Genomic DNA, 19,929 nt, shown 5'->3' on the forward strand with positions numbered 1-19,929 from the left:
TTTTGTTTGTTGGGAATTTTTTAATTTAATTACCAGCAACTAAATTGAATCAGAAATCAGTTGAAATTTTCTATTCTTCTTGATTCAGTCTTGGGAGGTTCTATGTTTCTAGGAATTTATCCATTTCTTCTAGATTGTCCAATGTATTGGCATATAATTTTACATAATATTCTCTCATAATCCTTTGTAATTTTGTGGTACCAGTTATTATTTCTCCTCTTTTGTTGATTTGATTACTTGAATTCTCTCTGTCTCTGCTTTTTTTTTTTTTTTTTTTTTTTTAAGAGTCTGGGCTAGTTTAATCAATATTGTTGATCTTTACAAAAATCCATCTCCTGGTTTCATCGATCTGTTCTATTGTTTTTGTAATCTCTCGTTCATTTATTTCTGCTCTAATCTTTATTATTTCCTTCCTTCTACTGGTTTTGAGTTTTATTTGTTCTTCTTCTTCCTGCACCTTTTAGGTGTAAGGTTAAGGTTGTTTGAGATTTTTCTTACTTCCTGAGGTAGCCTGTGTTGCTATAAACTTCCCCCTTAGAACAGCTTTTGCTGTGTCCCAAAAACTTGAGACTGTTACATTTTCATTTTAATTTGTCTCCATGTATTTTTTTATTTCTTCCTTGAATTCTCAGTTGACTCATTCATATTTTAGTAGCATGTATTTAATCTTCATATATTTGTGTTCTTCCCAGATTTTTTCTTATGGTTAATATGTAGTTTCATAGCACTGTGGTCAGGAAAGATACAGTCAGATTGAATACAGATTCAGTCTTTGAATTTGTTGAGACATGTTTTGTGGCCTAATATGTGATCTACTCTGAAGAATGTTCCATGTGCACTTGAAAACAATGTTTATTCTGCTGTTTGAGAATGGAATGTTGTGAATATATCTGTTAGATCATCTGGTCCAGTGTGTCCTTCAAAGCCACTGTTTCTTTATTGATTTTCTGTTTGGATGATCTGTCCACCGATGTAAGTGGGTGTTAAAGTCCCCTAATACTATTGTATTATCTATTTCTTCCTTCATGTTTGTTATTAGCTGCTTTATGCATGTGGATGTTCCCATGTCGAGTGCATAGATATTTAGTTATTATATCTTCTTATAGGATTGTCCTCTTTATGAATATATAGTGTCCTTCTTTGTCTCATTACAGTCTTTGTCTTAAGGTCTGTGTCATTAGATATAAGAATTGTTACCCTGGCTTTCTTTTCCATTCCATTTGTATGATAAATGTTTTCATGTCCCTTCATTTTCAATCTGCAGGTGTCTTTAGGTGTGAAAGAGTCTCTTATAGGCAGCATATAGATGGGTCTTGCTTTTTTATCCATTCCATCACCCTGAGTCTTTTCTTTTTTTTAATATTTTATTGATTTATTTATGAGAGACACAGAGAGAGAGGCAGAGACACAGGCAGAGAGAGGAGAAGCAGGCTCCATGCAGGGAGCCTGATGTGCGACTGGATCTTGGGACTCCAGGATCACGCCCTGAGCCAAAGGCAGACACTCAATCCCTGAGCCACCCAGGTGTCCCACCCTGAGTCTTTTCATTGGAGCATTTAGTCCATTTACATTCATAGTAATTACTGATAGGTGTGTACTTATTGCCATTTTGTTACTCATTTTATGGTTGTTTCTGTAATTCTTCTCTGTTCCTATCTTCTCTTGCTCTCTTCTCTCAATTTGTTGGTTTTCTTTATTGATATACTTGGATTTCTTTCTCTTTGTTTTTTGCACATCTATTACCAGTCATTTGTGGGGTTTGTTTTTATAATAGAAAGAGCAAGGAGGAGGGGCAGAGGGAGAGATAGAATCTTAAGTAGACTCTACACCCAGTGCAGAGCCAGACATGGGGCTCGAATTCACAACCCCAAGATCATGACCTGAGCTGAAATCAAGAGTCACATGCTTAACCGACTGAGCCACCCATGTGCCCCTCTGTTAGCAGTTTTTGATTTGTGGTTGCCATTCACTTTGTATATAACATCTTATGTGTATGGCAATCTATATTAAGTCTATATTAAGTTGATGGTGTCTTAATTTTGAGCCTGTTCCAAAATCACTAAATTTTTACTTCTCTTCATGACTTTATGTATATGGCAACATATAAGAGGATCTTATTTTGTAAATCCCTTGACAGATTTTTACATGTATACCTATTTTTACTTCTTTTGTGTTTCCTGCTTTTCTTGCTCCTGCTTATGGTCTTTCCTTTACACTCAGAGTCCCCTTTGTCACTTCTTGTAGGGCTGGTTTAGCAGTCATGAATTCGTTTCATTTTTGTTTGGAGAATGTTTTTCTTTGTCCTATCCTGAATGATAGCCTTTCTGGAAAGAGTATTCTTGGCTACAGATTTTTGCTTTTAGCACTTCTCAGGCCAGAAGGGAGCAAAAGGAGGTAATCAAAGTTTCTGCTGAAAAATCCACTGATAGCTTAATGGGGTTTCCCTTGTATGTAACTGCTTACTTCTCTCTTTAGCACTACTTTTGGCCATCTTATTCACTCTGTGTCTTGGTGCAGACCTCTTTGGGTTGGTTTTGTTGGGGGCTCTCTGTGTCTCTAGGATCTGGATTTCTCTTTCCTTCCCCAGATTCAGGAAGTTTTCAATTATTATTTCTTCAAATATATTTTCTGCCCCCCTTTTCTGTCTCTTCTCCTTCTGGGATTCCTATAATGCAACTGTTGTGCTTGACAGCGTCTCTGAGTTCCCTGAATCTATTCTTTTTCTTTTTCTCTCTTTCTCTCTCCCTTACTCAGCTTGATTGCTTTCCATTACTCTATCCTCCAAGTTGCTGATCCATTCTTCTGCTTCCCCTAGTCTATTCATTCCATCTAGTGTATTTTTTTTTAATTTTTATTTATTTATGATAGTCCCAGAGAGAGAGAGAGAGAGAGGCAGAGACATAGGCAGAGGGAGAAGCAGGCTCCATGCACCGGGAGCCTGATGTGGGATTCGATCCCGGGTCTCCAGGATCGCGCCCTGGGCCAAAGGCAGGCGCCAAACCGCTGCGCCACCCAGGGATCCCTAGTGTATTTTTTATTTCATTTATTGAGTTCTTCATCTCTGGTTGGTTCTTTTTTTTTAAGTTTTATTCATTTATGATAGACATAGAGAGAGAAAGAGAGGCAGAGACACAGGAGGAGGGAGAAGCAGGCTCCATGCTAGGAGCCTGATGTGGGACTCGATCCTGGGTCTCCAGGATCACGCCCTGGGCCAAAGGCAGGCGCTAAACTGCTGAGCCACCCAGGGATCCCCTGATTGGTTCTTCTTATGTTTTCCATCTTTGTGGAGGGTCTCACTGAGTTCTCCACCCTTTTCTCATGTCTAGTATCTGTGTGACCATTTCTTTATATTCTCTATCAGGCATGCTACTTCTCTCCATTTCCCTTAGATCTCTTACTGTGACTTTGTCTTATTCTTTCATTTGGGATATATTCCTTTCTCCTCATTTTGTCTACTCTCTGTGTCTGTTTCTATGTGTTAGAAAAGCCAGCTATGTCTCCTGCTCTTGAAAGTAGTGGCCTGATAAAGAAGAGGTCTTGTCATGCCCTGCACTGCAATGTTGCCTGTTCACCAGAATCTAGCACTCCTGAGGTGTCTCCTGTGTGTGATGCATGCACCTTGTTGTGGTTGTGCCATGTTTGCCTGCAGTCAGCTCTCTGCCTGTTGTGGGAAGGGTCTGGTCCCTGTGGTGTTAGTGGGCCAGTCTGGGGCCACCTTGGGCTTGAGCTGAGTCAGACCAGGTATTTACCAGAGATGAAGTAGCACCAAACTGCAGGGTACTCTCCCAGTGTTGTCCCCTGGAAGCTTTTGTTGGTGGGTGGAGTGGGGACCTACACTCCCATGTTCATTGCAGCCCAGATATGGAAACAGCTTAATGTCTTTTGATGAATGACTGGAAAAAGGAAAAAAATGATATATACACATAATCATATTTATTCAGCCATAAAAAGGGAAGGAAATCCTGCCATTTGCAACACCATAGGTGAAACTGCAGGGTCTATGCCAAGTGAAATAAGCCAGACAGAGGAAGGTAAATGATGGATCACTTCTGTGTGGAATCTAAAATAAGAAAGCCAGTTTTGTGAAGACAGAGAACAGGATGGGGTGGGCTAGGGGTGGGTGAGGGGAGGCAGAGGTGGTGGTGGTCAGGGGCACATATTTTTAGAAGAATCAGTTGAAAGGAGCAGGGGGAAAGCATGATGACCACATATGATAATGCAATGCCATGCACTTGGACGCTGCTGCAAATAGATGAGCATCCTCACCATCACACAAACAAGAGTAACCATGTTAACTGTGGTATATGATGACCACGTTCGTTATCTTCACCTTGGTAATCACTCTACAGTGTTTATCAATCATCACATAGTATACTTTCAACATATACAATTATGTTTGCCAATTATTCGTTAATTTTAAAACACTCTGTTGTGGGGGAGGAGAGAGGCCCTCAGCCCTCACTCTGTGACCTCCTTTTATCGTCCAGTTTCCTGACAACTTTACCAGCAACTGCCCCCTCTTCCCACTGACTCTGAACTTATCACCTTTGGCACTGTCTACTTTTCCTGTTCATGATTCCACACCCCTCCCCACCCCCACCCCCTGCCCCTGTCCTGCTTTGCACCTGTTCTCTGCAGGTCACCTCTGCCCTCTCTCACCCTGGCTTCCATGACCACTTTCTATCCTAATCTCTGGTTCTCCTCATTGGCTCCTCTGCTCTTTCCTCCCCTTTGGGTTGGTGTTGTCTAGACCAGCCATCGTCTCTTCCTACTTTTCCTAGATCTAATCCAGGGCTGTTCTTTCCACTTCGTCTAGACAATCCTTAATCTGCTTTCTGCCTCTATGGATTTGCCTGCTCTGGACATTTCCCATGAATGTAATCCTATAATGTGTGGTCTCCTGTGGCTGCCGCCACTGACTCAGCATCCTGTTATCCAGGCTAATCCATGCTGTAGCGTGTGCCAGTACTTCGGTCCTTTTGACGGCTGAATAACATTCCGCTGTATTCATGTGTTTGTGTATATCCATCTCTGTGTACCTACCATATTCTGTTTGTCCATTCATCGGGAATGTTGGCATTGTCTCTATCTTCTGGCTATTAGGAGTAATGCTGCTATGAACATTCATAGAAAGTTTTTATGTGGCAATGCTGTCATTTCTCTTGGGTATATACCTAGGAGTGGAATTGTGAGGTTCAATGGTAGTGCTGTGTAACTTTTTGAGGAACTTACAGACTATTCTCCAAAGTGGCCACACCATTTTACATTCCCAGGAGCAGTATACAGGGATTCCAATTTCTCCATATCCTTGCAATGTTTGTTATTATCTGCCTTTTTGATTCTACTCATCCTGGTAGATGTGAAGTTGTATCTCATTGTGGTTTTGATATGTATTTTCCTGATGACAAATGATGTTATGCATCCTTTAATGTGTCTATATAGGTTTTTAATCTGGTGTGGGCTTCAGGGTTTGAGGGAGGGCTAATATAAAAGGAGAATTTAACTTCTGGAGCAATAGTTTTGTTTTCAACATTGTATTACCTTTTCAACAATCCTTGTTCATTTCCTACTCCATGCTGCAAGAACTTCATGGCTGATTTTATTCTTGTTCTAATAATTTTTGTGTTTCTAAAATTTGGTTTTCTGCTTAAGACAAAGGCCCAGGAATCATTTCATCTTTTATTTTTAATTTTTAGTTTATGAGTGTCATTCAATTTTTTTCTGTCTACAAAGAGCAATATATTCTCATTGTAGAAGTATGAAAATATAGAAAGGATAAGGCAGAAATAGAAATCACTTAAGGTGTCTGGGTGGCTCAGTCAGTCAGGTCATAATCCCAGGGTCTTGAGATTGATCCCTGTGCCAGGATCCCTGCTCAGGGGGAAGTCTGCTTCTCCCTCTCCCTCTGCAGTTCCCCCTGTTTGTGCTGTCAAATAAATAAATAAAACTTTTAAAAAAACACTCATAATTCTATCACCCAGGGAAAATTTGTTATTTTTCTATGTTTTCTTCCAATTCTCTCTCTCCACATATATACGCATATATAGTTGATTTTCCTTATTTGCAGTAGTTAAGTGGCCATGAACACTGCACTAGTGAACACTGAACTATTGCTTCTGATCACATTTTTGTCACCCAATCAATAAATAATCTTGTTTTATGTATGTTTGCATAAAGACATCTATGTAGTATTGAATCATTAATATCTCATGGCCAACAGCAGTATAATTCATGAGTGAGCAAAGCTTACCTAACATGTGTATTTTCTGCGTGAAGTACATCACAGCCTTCTTCTGTGCAGGAACACCAGGTAGAATTTTAGCACTATGCTTGGAGCCATTTTAAGCAGTAAAATCACCAACAAAAAGCAAAAAAATATGAAAACTGTAGCACTAAATAGATCATGGAAAGAAAAAACAAGCAGAATATCACCTTTTTGGTCTCAGTTGGGAATGTGCTGGTAGGGGACTGAAATTTTTTTGCCACTCTACATATGTGTGTAAATGACTACCAAAGCACCAGTGGTACAATTTTGGAGTTAGAAATATTTTTAGGGGCACCTGAGTGGCTCAGTCAGTTGAGCATCAGACTCATGATTTCGGCTCAGGTCATGATCTCATTGGTTGTGAGATCGAGTCCCATGACAGGCATTGTGCTCAGCAAAGAATCAGCCTGAGGTTCTCTCTCTCTGTCCCTCCCCACACTGGTGCTCTCTCCCCGTAAAATAAATAAAATCTTTAAAAAATATTTTTTACGAAGCAGTCAAGTTTGCAAAGATGTAATTCATGAATAACGAGGACTGACTTGGCAAGGGTTTCTGAGGATGTGCAGACAGTCCATGGGAGGAAGGAGTGCAGCCGGGCAGAGAGGGAAGAGGAGTGGACCCCCAGGTATGGGGGACCCATAGAGCAAAGACAAATCCCCAGAACATTTAGCTTTGAAAATCAGAGGGGCCTAACTTTGCCAGGTCTTAAAATCAGTGGGCTTAACACCTGTGACTTTAAAAACCAGTGGGGGAGAGAGGAAATTGAGTCCCTGCCCTTAAAGAAACAGAACAAAAAATAGCCTATGGAGATAATTGCACAGAAGTGGTTTGAAGAACAGTTGAAGCATATGGGAGAGAGATTTGTTTACTAATCACAGAGCCTCTCCTGGAGGTCCTGGGAGACCCCTCCAGGAAAAAAGGAGCTGGCACCATCTCCCTCCATGAGTCTGCAGACAACCATGGGAACCAGCACGGCTCCATCACTCACCACCCTGCTCCTCGTCTTCACATACATCCCCTCCAGCCAGTCCTCCACTGCAGCCCCCACCTGCCCCCGACAGCAGACATTGCTAACACTGCGTACCCCACACCCTGGCTCTTCTGCAGATCTGCCAGCTCCAACATGCCCTTGGCAAGGGTCCATCCAAAGCTGTGCCACCACCCTGGCAGTGTGAGAATAGCTGGGATAGGGGCCAGCCCCACTCCAAAGTGAGTCCTGCCCCAGCGAGAGGGAAGATGACCACACGCCAGTCTGACTGTGGCCCTAGCAATGGGCTGGGGGCAGGCAGCTTCAAAACACTGATTCTAGTTCCTTCGTGTGTGTGTGTGTGTGTGTGTGTGTATATATACACACACATATATATGTGTGTATATATGTATACATATATGTGTATATGTGTACATACATACATACATGTGTATATATACATGCATATACACACACATATATCAGAGTGGGACTGCTGAGTCATGTGGTAGTTCAATTTTTTTTTTTTGGTAGTTCAATTTTTAATTTCTGAGAAATTCCATACAGTTTTCCATAATGATTGAATCATTTTAGGGGCACCTGGGTGCCTCAGTTACTTAAGCATCTGACTCTCGGTTTCAGCTCAGGTCATGATCTCAACGTCAGGAGATGAAGCCCCATGTCAGGCTCCACACTCAACATGAACTTTGCTTGAGATTCTTTCCCTCTCCCTCTCCACCCCTCTCCCCACTCATGCAGGCGTGCTTGCTCTCTCTCTAAAATAAAATAAATGACTGATCCATTTTAAATTCCCACCAACAATGTATAAGGGTTTCCCTTTTCCACATTCTCATCAATATTTGTCATCACCTATCTTTTTGATGATGACCATCCTAACATATAGGGTGCTATCTCCTTGTGGTTTGGTTTGCATTTCCCTGGTAACTAGTGATGTGGAGCACCTTTTCATGTACCTGTTGGCAATTTGTATATCTTCCTTAGGAAAATGGCTCTTCAGGCCCTTTTGGCCATTTTTTTAAATTGGATTGTTTTTTTGTTTGTTTGTTTGTTTGCTATTGAGTTTGGATGAGTGTTTTGTATATTTTGGATTTAACCCCTTGTCAAATATATGGCTTGTGAATATTTTCTCTGATTCTGTAAGTTGCTTTTCCAATTTATTGATTGTTTCCTTTGCTGTGCAGAAGGAGTATAGTCCCCCTTGCTTATTTTAGCTTTTGTTGCCTGTGCTCTGGTGTCTTATCCAATAAATCATTGACAAGACCAATGTCAAGGATCTTTTTCCATATATTTTCTTCTATAAGTTTTACGGTTTCAGATTTCATATTTAAGTGTTTGATCCATTTCTACTTTTTGAATGGTGTAAGATAGGGATCTTATGTCCTTGTTTTGCATGTGGATAACCAGTTTTCTCAGCTTCATTTGTTGAAGAGACTGTTCTTACCCCAGTTTGTGTTCTTTGCACCCTTGTCAAAAATTAGTTGACCATACATCACTGAATTTGTCTGGGCTCTCTATTCTGTTCTAATCTATGTGCCTATTTTTATGCCAGTGCCATGCTGTTTTTAGCATTACATGTAATTAGCATTACAAATTATTACAAATTTGTAATAGAACTCAAAATCAAGAAGTGTGATGCCTGCAGCTTGGGTCTTCTTTTTTAGAAGTGCTTTGGATATGTAGTGTGTTTTGTAGTTCCATACAAATTTTAGGAAACTTTGTTTCTGAGAAAAATGCCATGGGAATTTTGATCAGGATTGTATTGAATCTGTTGACACTTGGGATAGTATAGACATGTTCACAATATTCTTCCAATCCTAGAAGACAAGAAATATTTCCATTTGTGACTTTCTCAACGTCTTTCATCAATTTTGTACAGTTTTTTAATATATAGATCTTTTACCTCCTTGTTTAAATTTAGCCCTAAGTATTTTGTTATTTTTGATGCTATTATAGATAGGATTGCTTTCTTAATTTCTCTTTCGGATGGTTTGTTGTTAATATGTGGAAATGTAATTAATTTCTCTATGTTGATTTTATATCCTGCAACTTTACTGATTTCGTTTATTCTACAGTTTTGGGGGGGTCTTTAGGGTTTTCTATATATAAGATGATATCATCTGCAGAGACCATTTTACTTCTTCCTTCCGAATTTGTATGCTTTTTGTTTCTTTTTCTTGCCCAATTGCTATGGCTAGGACTTTCTATACTATGTTGAATAGAAATGGTGAGAGTGGGCTTCTTGTCTTGTTCTTGATCCTAGAGGAAAGGCTTTTAACCTTTGACCATTCAGTATGATGCTAGCTATGGGCTTGTCATCTGTAGCCTTTATTATGCTGAGGAACATTCCTTCTATGCCTAATTTGAGGAGCCGATGCTCCACCACTGAGCAGATGCTCAACCACTGAGCCACCCAGATGCCCCTCCTTCATTCTGTTTATGTGGTGTGTCACATTTATTGATTCCCATATGTCGAGCCATCCTTGCATCCTGGGGTGAATCCCAGTTGATTAGGGTTTATGATCCTTCTAATGTGTTCCTGAATTCAATTTGCTAGTATTTTGTTCAGAATAAAACAAGTAGGATTGAGTGTTGGATGGTTGTGTATTTAGGATAGAAGGGCATGTTAATAAACAGGGTGAAGAAAAAATTTTAAAAAATAACAATAAAATAAACAGGGTGAAGAATGGAAAGCTGAAGCTACTGAAGAGAGGCAAACTCCAGAAAGGCTTTGCAGAGCATGGCAGGTCTGCTTGACTCAGAACTAGAAGGACAGGTGATTCAACAGTAGGCAGTAGATGGGTTTGTCGGATTTGGTATAGGGGAAGGCTGGGGAGTTGAAATTGCTCACATTTAACTGCTTGTGAAGTTAAGCTGCCCAGAGAAGGGGAAAGGAGCAGACCAAAGGACTTGAGGAGAGTGATAAAAAGCCTTCAGCCAGGTTGGAAATGTCAGGTGTTTTGTCCAAAACACAGTTAAGATAATGCTTCTTTTCCTGGGTATTAGTTTTCATATTTCTCATGTGCTCTCAGCTAGAAAATGGCATCCTTCTGCCAAGTTATTTTTCCTTGGAAATTGAGTACAAGTTCACAGATATGCTCCCAATGACCCCCAAAATAAATTCTAATGACAACAAAAAATATGATGTACCTATCTCTAAATCCCAACAGAAACATGCCTACAAGTCCTGTAAGCCCCTGAGTTCCTGGGTTAATGATCTCATCCAACGACTGAATTTCTTCAATACTTGGGCCAAAATGGCTTATACTGCAATACATCATCGGTATGGATGAAAGCCGCCTTATATCTCTTACTTACTGTGGCTTAGAGCTTGGCCTTTGGGGTTCTCAGAGCAACATGTGAATTAAGCAAGGGGGAAGAAGTGTTATTTTTAGTTTAGGATGAAGACCTGGAGACATGGGATGCTGAGAGTCCTGTCCGTGGTCCGTCCACTTGAAGGACTCTGTGGCCTGCACCTCGTGCATGTGTACTTCTGTGATTCTGCACTGTGTCCCAGGAAACCAGCAGGGAGAAATGTGAAAGGAAATGAGAATTAGTTATGTGTAATTTTTAAATGTGTTTAACACACAAATTGAAATAATCTGAACAGCATGAGAGCAGCCAACACTCAAGGAGTCATGTCATTGTCACAGTAGCCCTGTGACACACAGGGGGTACCATCCTTCATCATCACCCTCATTGTAGAGATGAGCACACAGAGCCACAAAGACTTGAAGTAGCTTGCCAAGTGCTTTGCAACCAGAGAGTGAAAGTATTAAGATTTGAACCCAGAAAATCCAGTTCCAAAGTTTGTACCAAACTGTGTTTTGTGCCATTTAACTCTAAGTGAGTGCTGGGGCATCTCCTCTTATAGAAACCAGCAACTCTGGAATAGATGCCTTAGGGCACAGCCAGGACCTCCAGCATGGAGCAGCACCCCTTGTCACCCAAATCCATGGCCTTCCCGCATGTGTGAACCATAGTTGGTCTCCACTAAAGTATGAGATTGGGTCCTGAGTGGGAGAGCTTGAGATGGAAAGGAAGGACCTCAGAGGGATGGTGGTGGGAAAGCGTGCATTGGTGGTGCCCTGACCTCTCTGCCCATGGTCTGCCTCCAACAGGTATATGAGATTTGTCACAGTCTCGAATCTTTCTATTCCATCACCTGCCCAAAGCCCCAAATATCCCTATGATAAGAACAGTGATTTCTTTGAAGGATTTCCTGCAAGATACTGGCTCCCAGCTTTCTTCTTTCCACAAGGTGAGTGCACCCTGCAGGTACCCGCACCTGGGCGGTCTCTTCTCCCTCCCACTCTCTTCCTTTCCTCACTCCTACCTCCCTCCATGCTAAACTAGACCATCCTCCTCAGAGCACACCTACACCTGGCCGGCCGTGTCACGTCATCTATAGGAGGCTGATTCTGGGATGTCAGAGGCTGACCCCACACCCCTCTCAGGGGCCACTGCACTTCACTGGGACTGCTGCAGATGGGTACTCCCCAAGGGAGTGCATCTGTGCTTTGGCCATTTTCACTCCTTTATGAATGAATGGCGCTGGGTCTGGGCACCATGCTCAGCATAGACATCCAGCAGGAAGGAAAGGTGTCCCAGCAGAACATGTCACCACAGCATGTGGTTGAGGGTTATGGGAGTGGTAGAGGGGCATGGCTAGGTCCTAAGCACCATGAGGGCAGACCCAGGTGTGTCCTAATGCCCTGCCATACCCCTCACATCTATTAGCCCCCAGCACCTAAAAAAATCTCTTGGGAAATATTTGAAGAATGATTAAGTGACTTTCTGAGCAGATACATATGCATAAATAAAGGAACGGCTTTGGAACAGAGCACAGGGCCCCGAGCTGAAGTCAGGGAGGCTCCTCAGGAAAGACCTGGCTGCCTGTAAGGTAGTGTGCAGTGCAACAGGCAGGAGGATGGAGATCCCACCCTAATACACCCTGATGGGGAGCCACGGGCTGCTCTGAGGGCTTGGTAGACACTTGCTCATTCAGCGCTCCTGACCATCTTACAGGGTCCTGAATATTGTCACTCCTGTTCTCAGAGAGGAGAACCATGGCAGAGAAGTTACGGAGTTTCCCCATACTCCCAGGACCAGACACACCTGAGCCAAGATAAGACCTTGGCTTGTGTGACTTGGAAATCCCTGTGTGTGACCGTGGCACAAACTGGAAGTCCCCCAGTGTGGGAAGGGTGACTGGGCAGGGTGCAGTGGGGACGCTGGGCAGGCTGGGGACACACCAGGGAGTCTGCCCCCTGCAGCCAAGGGGCCACGGCCATGGTCAGGCCAGGGAGGAGCCAGGGTGGGTCTGCTTGGTCTCCAGGCAGGAGCTGGGGGTGGCCCCGGGGGGGGACCCTGAGGGACAGAGTGTGTGCGCTGGCCCTGGCCCTCTGGCTCCCACAGCTGGTGGAGGCTGACACCCTTTACTGACATAGAGACCCAGGGTGGAGCCACGTGATGGGCAGCAAGGGGATAGCCACTAGCCACCTGTCATGTCTAAGACAATCGGGGAAGACAATGCAGTGGCCGGTGCGCAGTTGTGCAGGGCTGGCTTGCAGGAGAGATGGAGGCTCCACACACCACGGGGCAGCACCGCCCAGCACTGCAGGCCCCGTGTGGCACCTGCCACCAGAGGCCTAACGGCATCCACAGCGCAGTCTGGTCTCCTGCAGCCTGCAGAGCCCTGAGGTGCATGGAGGAGGGCGAGGGCCCCTCTGACCTGCCGGCACTGACGGCTTCTGGGGTCTCAGACAGTTATAGGCAAAGGATGAGAATGGCCATCCAGGCAGGAGGCAGGCTCAAGGACACATAGGAGGTGCCCTGTCTCAGCGGGTCATTCCCGCAGCCACGAGCAGAGGACATGGACCAGCGTGACAGGGGCTCGGTGGCCCAGTGAAGGCCCTAGAATTCACTCTGTGAGGACTGCCAGGGCAGGTTCTGGGCAGGGCTGTGACAGGATTCAGAAGTAGGATGAGGGTCCGGGCAAAATGCAGGGTGGATTAGACAAGAACAGTACCTGCAAGAACTGTTAGGATCCACGTTAAGAGTGTTGGTAATCAGACACACAGCGTGATCCAGACTTGCTTGAGCAAAACAGAGTAAATATAGGCTCATATGAGTAAAGAGGAAGCCAAGGCTGTTGGCTTCAGGAATGGATGGTTCCAGGTGACTGTCCTCTATGCTACTCTCAGCCTCCTCCTCATCTCTTAGCTCTGTTTGCACTGCCTTGGTCTCCTTTTCCTCAGCTGCACACAGCACTTTTCATGCAACCAAAGGTAGAAACAGCCCCCCCACCGCTTAGCAACTCCAGGGGAGATGTGCTTCCCTCTCCCGATGTCTGAACACCACTTCCTGAGAAAGACTCTGACACGCTCCGGTCTTCTACTGTCTCTGGGACCCAGCTCTGTTGCCAGGAGGATGGAGTCCATCAACACTGCTCTCTCAGACCCCAGGGAACCCCTAGGGCATACTCAGCCCCTGACTCCCCCGACTCACTGGGAACTGCTTGGGTGTTTTTCTCCAAAGCCTTTCTTACTGCTGTGCTTCAAGACTATGGAAAGTCCCAGGGAATCTCTATAGACGCCCTCACTTTTACCCACCATGTGACCTCGGACACCACTGACATCAAAGATGAGGAGTTCTCCATAATCATCCAGAAGAAACTCAACATCGTCAGGAGAGCCTTTAAGGTACTACCCCAGGCAGCCCAGGTGGCTCAGCGGTTTAGCGCCGCCTTCAGCCCAGGGCGTGATCCTGGAGTCCCGGGATCGAGTCCCACGTCGGGCTCCCTGCATGGGGCCTGCTTCTCCCTCTGCCTGTGTCTCTGCCTCTCTCCCTCTCTGTGTTTCTCATGAATGAATAAATAACATCTTTAAAAAAAAAAAAAAAGGTACTAGCCTGCTTAAAACATTGGAGTACATGTCCATATGTCCAGTCACTTCCTCACCAGCCTCACTCCTGCCTTCCTCTGAGCCGGGTGCTGCATGAGCAGAGTTTGTGCAGATCCTTCTTTGTACTTTTTTTTCTTTAAGAGAATTACTACTTTTTCCCACTTCTTATTGTGGCAAAATATACATAATGTAAAACCGTCATTTTAACTATGTCTAAGTGTACAGTTCTGTAACATTGTGCACATTCACTGTCTGTCTCCAGAACTTTCCTCAGTGTAGATCAGTGGAGAAAGTGAGTGAGCTCTCTAGTCTCTTCTCAAGGAGGACGCTAATCCTGGTGGATCAGGCCCCCACCCATGTGACTTCACTTGACCTTAATTACTGCCCAAGAGGCCTCATCTCTTAAGTACAGCCACGTTGGGTGAAGGGCTTTGCACAGGGGTTTGAGGGCATTGCACCACGCTGCCACCAGCCAGTGTCACCAGGATTGCTCCCTCCTTCTGTCTACCATAAACACTGCTTCCTTGAATGTGGGTGCACAAGGATTTGAGCTTTTGATTAATTTGGGTATATGTCTAGGATTGGGATTGTTGGATTATTTGGCAATTCTGTTCAACTTTCTGGGGAGCCTCCATACTGTTCCCAAGTGGTGGCACCAGTCTGCATTCCCACCAACAGGGCACTAGGGGTTCCCTTCCCTACATCCTTGCCAATACCTGTCATTTTCTAGGTTTTGATAGTAGCCATCCCAGTGGCTGTGAGGTGGTATCTCACTGAGGTTTGCATCTGCATTTCCCTAGTGATTCAGGATGCTGAGCATCTTGAGGTGTGCTCATTGGCCCTCTGTGTGTCCTCTTTGGCGAAAGTCTGTTCAAGCTCTTTGCCCATTTTTTTTTCACCAGGATTTTTTGTTGTTAAGTTGTAGGAGTTCCTTAGGTATGCTGGATATTAATCTCTTACAGTATGTATGACTTGTATTTTTCTTTGTCCTGTGGGTTACCTCTCCATTCTGGGACAGCATCCTTTGATGCACAAAAATTGTTAATTGTGATGTAGCACAGTGTATGTACTATTTCTTCTGTTGTGCTTCTGCTGTCACAACCAAGAAACTACCAACAAGCCCCATATCATGAAGCTTTTCTGCTCTGTTTTCCTCTGAGAGTTTCATAGTGTTAGCTCTTAAGTTTCAGTCTTTGATCCATTTTGAATTAATGTTTAGACATAAGGTCATGCTCTATGTGGTGGGTGATGTCTAATTTTCCCAGTACCACTTATTGAAGAGACTTGTTCTTTCCACATTGAATATCATAGCACCTTTGTTGCAGATCATTTGAACACATATGTCAATGTTTATTTATGTTCTTTTTTTTTTTTTACGATAGCACACTGTTTTGATTACCATCACTATCATAAGCTTTGAAATCAAGAAGTGTAAGAACTCCAGCATTTTTCTTCAGGATTATCTTGTTTACTTGGTTGTCCTTGAAATTCCTTATGAATTTTAGAATAGATTTTGTTATTGGGATTTTGGGATTTTGATGGGGATAGATAGCACTGACTCTGTAATCGCTTTGGGCAGTATTGACATAAGCATGTCTTCAAATCCATGAATTCATGGTTTCTTTTGAAAATGATTTGTGCATGCTTTCTCTTCTAGATGAATTTGACAGTAGGCCTTTTATATTTCATTTTTTAACTTGGGATTTTGATCAGCTTGCTGGACATTTATGTATAAATTTGGGAGAGAATGGTTATCTCTTTAGTATTGAATCTCTCCATATAGAAACATGGTTTATCTTTCCATTTATTCAGGTTTTTCTTCACATTGATCTTAGAAATTTATGTTTACACTGTTTTCCTAAGTGTTTTGTAATCGTGCTATTGTGAATAGGGTTTGTAATGCCCTACATCTTCCTCTCTATGTTAGCTCTCTACCTGGGCTTAGCCATGCTGGAGATTAAGGACACAGTCCTCCGAGGCTGTTACATCCAAGACTTCTGACACCAGCTGCAAGTTTGGGGTTTCCTAAAACCACCCTCAGGTTTAATAATTTGCTAGGAAGATCATAGAACTCCAGGAAAACACTATACTTACAGTTTTATTATAGCAAAAGGATACAAATCAGAACTAGCCAAAGGAAGAGACACATAGGGCAGAATCTAGGCCTGGGAGGGTCCCAAACATCAGTCTTCCATGTCCTCAGGCCCTGTTCCTCCTGGTGTCGACATGTAACAACAGGAGAGTGCTGCCCACCCAGGAAGCTCACCCAAGCTTCAGTCTTGAGAATTTCCACTGGGGTTTCCTAATGTAGCCCTATTGGCTGAATCACTGCCCTCATGGCTTCCCCTAGTCCCGGAGGCTGGTTGATGTCACTGGCTCCATGTCCCCCCCCCACCAAATCTCCTGTTGGCTCCTTCTGTGCCCGCCAGCCCCCATCCTGAGCCATCTCATTAGCACAAGCCCTCTGGGGACCGGCTGGGGAGGCAAGTCCTTACCCTGAGCCTGCAAGGTGGTCCCTCCCGGGAACCAAATCCTTTATTTTTTTTTTAAGATTTTATTTGACAGAGAGAGAGAGAAAGAGAGCAAGGGGAGGGACAGAGGGAGAAGCAGATGCCCTGCTGAGCAGGGAGCCTGACTCCATGGGGCTCCATCCCAGGACCCCAAGATCGCAACCGGAGCCGAAAGCAGACACTTGACCACCTGAGCCCCGGGGCACCCCCTACATTCTTTATGACACATTCTTCTGCTCATTTCTAATTTTTTTCTAATTTAAACTGGCCAAGTTTGTCTACTTCATTTACTTTCTTCAAATATACCAAATTTGCCTTTATTAACTGTAATGGTGTTTTGTTGGCCTTCAATTTCTGTTTCCCATTTATTTGCTCTTCACAGGTTTGTGTTTACTCCCCGAGGCACAGTATGAGGAGCGCAGGCATCCTGCTCGCTGCCTGGCTCGCACCCCCGCCAGGGCACGTCCCTGGGCCACCCCACCCGCGGCCCCGCCTCCGCCCCCACCCCCCACCCCGACTCCCGGGGCGGCGGGACCCCGCAGTGGGCCCCCTCCTCAGGTCTGGCTGCTCTTGCTCCCAGTCAGAGTGAGACTCGTCCCTGCAGCGTGCATAGGAACGGGTGTTTGGTGGCTCGGGAGTGTGCTGTCGTGCTAATCGCGTACCACAGGTTCTCCCCGGTGATGGGCTGAGGGTCGATGTCTGTGGAGGACTGTTGCGATCTGCTGACTCTGTCTTTGGATGGACACGGATACTCATTTTCCTTGGATGCATACCTGGGAATTAAACCGAGGGCCATTGGTGGCCGTGCACTTGGCCTGATGTAGATGCTTCTGGTGTTGGGTGGTTGTGCTGACATGCAGAAGCCCTGGGACCATGTCAGAGTCACCAGAGTCACGGCCCCCGGAGACCAGGAAGGACGACCGTACCCCTGGGAGGACGGGAACCTGGGAGGACCAGCAGGGCCGGGCTGGGAGGGACCCCCACCCGACAGAGCTTCTGTTCAAGGAAGCATCGCGCCGGGAAGCCACTGACACCACTTCTCCTACGGCAGGGCACGGACCGCACACACGTGGGAGTTCACATTTTTGGCTTATTCATCGAGGGAGCCAGGTGGAATCATGAACAAAATGCACTAGAAGACTCGCTGCCTCGTGAGCTATGCTGCGATTTTCCTGAAATCTATTTCTTGCCAACAAAGGTAACTGCCTACCTTTTGGTCAGGAGTCAGCCCTCCTGGCTTTCCCTCAGGGCTGCCAGGCACGTCCAACCCCACTCCTGTGGCCTCACTAGGACGTGTGATAAATACTTCAGACAGCAAACGACACTTAAAATAGCCCAGAATACTGATTGCTAACATCTGAAGTAGATGCTATACCAACATCCAATGCTGCTTCTCCAGACTATGTACCGTGATGTCATGATGATCACTCGGCAAGTTCGAGTCTCTGGCGTATCCCGAATATGCAGCCACAGAACCACTGACCAAAAATGCATGCATTTTACAACTGTCCCCCAGATCTAGCACATGGTTTGCTTGTGACTATTGTTTTTTTTTTTTTTTTTAAGATTTCTACTGAAACAACAAATACTTCTGAGCAGAGAGATTCAGAACTCTACACATTTGAATGTCCAGTTTATCAAACACCTGAGCGGTCAAGAATTTTGACAACTGGCTTACCCTCGAACTTTCTAACATCAGTGTATTTATCCACAAGGAGACCTCCTAGTCACTGGATCACAATGCAGGTTGCACTGCTCTGTGAGAAGAATGAGAAATAAACACATGTACCAAACCATTGAATTTTTGACTCTTAACCAGTTTTATGTGTCTCAAGACCCTTGCATGTAGCCAACACCTTCCACAGAAACATCCATGCTCAGCGGGGGGGCCCCACCATATACTGTCCCCGGTGAGCACATACCATCCCCAGTGAGCCTGCACCATCTCAGTGAGCGTGCACTGACCCTGGTGAACATGCATCATGCTCGGTGAGCATGCACCTCCCAGAGCGCAGGTCCCCCTTCAGTAAGAGTGGAAACCCCCACACCCAGCAAGCACTTGGGGCATGTTCGAATAACTTCCTGATTCCCAACAGTGATTCCCTCAGTTCCAAACAGTAAAATACGCACGAGGGGGGAGTTCCTGGGAGTTCCTGGCTTGTTGGAGCCCAGAACAGGACCCTGCTGGGCAGCCTGCAGACTTCTGAGACACAGGCGATCTTCTTCCCTTCTGCAGGAAGTCCTGTGACCTCACCAAACCCCCTCCCTCTGAAAGCCAATCCCGAGAGGGCAGCATGCTCAGTCACTATGGAAATGCATTTTTGTGGCAGGACCTGTGCTGCAGAGCACCGAGCATGGAGCACCAAGCACCAAGCACCGAGCACCACATTGAGCAGGATCAGGATCTTCTGGGACCCCCGGGCCAGCCTCGTACCACAGGGTGCTGGTGGCCAGCTCTCTGCTTTAGAAGCTGCTGCTCAGAGCCCTAAGTCTTGCCCACACTCACTGCGTGGAGGAGGGCCTGTAGCCACACTCACAGCCCATCCTCAGCAGCAGGGGGAACCCGGATGGGGACCCATGCTCCACCGTCGGGAGCGTGGGCAGGGCAGGCCCACACCCCTAGCTAGATCCAGGAGAACTGCCAACAGGATACCAACAGCTTACCTTTGTGTCTATGAACTTGTACTCTCTGAAGGTAACCATCCAAAAAACACATGAGCCAGTTACACCCCACAGTCTAGAAAAGACTGAGACCGAATCTCTGTCAATTAGAAATTAAGAAATTGGCATTTGGTCCATTGCACTGGACCGTCAGAATTAGACGCAATTTGCTAATATGGTCCCTGAGTTCTGGAGACATCCGGCACGTGCTGCCTTTTCTCTGAGCCATCCAAGGGTAAAGACCAAGGGAGGCACCTGGCTGTGGCCTTCTGACCCCACTGAGTGTTGACGCCGGGCCTGACACCCCCATGTCCCACCAGGAGGAGGTACACATGGAAGGGGTCTGGTCTCCTCTCATGAACACACAAACACCTCACAGACATGCATGGTCTTTCCAATGTACATGGATGCTTTTGTGGCTCATCCAGACTCGTGCAAGTATGACTGAATGTGAGTGGTTTCTCTATTCTCTCAAACAAGGACAAACAGCCGGCCACCATCTGGGACCCGGGACCCTCAACTAAGCCCTTCAAGTTCCAGCCTTCTGCAAGCCTGATGCCAAGAGCCATGGCCCTGCACCCAGGTCGTCTCTTGGATCGCCTT

General features: G+C 45.1%; 1 protein-coding gene and 1 long non-coding RNA gene across 17 annotated transcripts in view; one reads left to right on the top strand and one right to left on the bottom strand.

The window, feature by feature from the left end:
* The window catches only part of DNAH14 (dynein axonemal heavy chain 14), a 334,169-nt gene extending 315,703 nt beyond the window's left edge, over positions 1 to 18,466 (top strand). For 15 of the 16 annotated variants that reach the window (XM_072830144.1, XM_072830141.1, XM_072830140.1 and 12 more), the window contains 5 exons: positions 10,421 to 10,533; positions 11,372 to 11,511; positions 13,791 to 13,954; positions 17,717 to 17,863; positions 18,232 to 18,466. In XM_072830144.1, the coding sequence (XP_072686245.1) occupies positions 10,421 to 10,533; positions 11,372 to 11,511; positions 13,791 to 13,954; positions 17,717 to 17,863; positions 18,232 to 18,444 (777 nt within the window). In that variant the 3' untranslated portion in view covers positions 18,445 to 18,466. Of the gene's footprint in view, positions 1 to 10,420; positions 10,534 to 11,371; positions 11,512 to 13,790; positions 13,955 to 17,716; positions 17,864 to 18,231 lie in introns of those variants that run through there. The other variant, XR_012032771.1, reaches the window with a different exon arrangement.
* Positions 8,891 to 17,673, bottom strand: LOC140635456 (uncharacterized). The gene is made up of 3 exons (XR_012032776.1): positions 17,328 to 17,673; positions 10,569 to 10,756; positions 8,891 to 9,067 (listed from the first exon to the last, which is right to left on the bottom strand). It is a non-coding gene; the product is annotated as an uncharacterized lncRNA (long non-coding RNA).
* Positions 18,467 to 19,929: the final 1,463 nt, after the last annotated feature.

The sequence above is a fragment of the Canis lupus genome, chromosome 6 (genome assembly GCF_048164855.1).
Source record: "Canis lupus baileyi chromosome 6, mCanLup2.hap1, whole genome shotgun sequence".
Classification (NCBI taxonomy): Eukaryota; Metazoa; Chordata; class Mammalia; order Carnivora; family Canidae; genus Canis; species Canis lupus.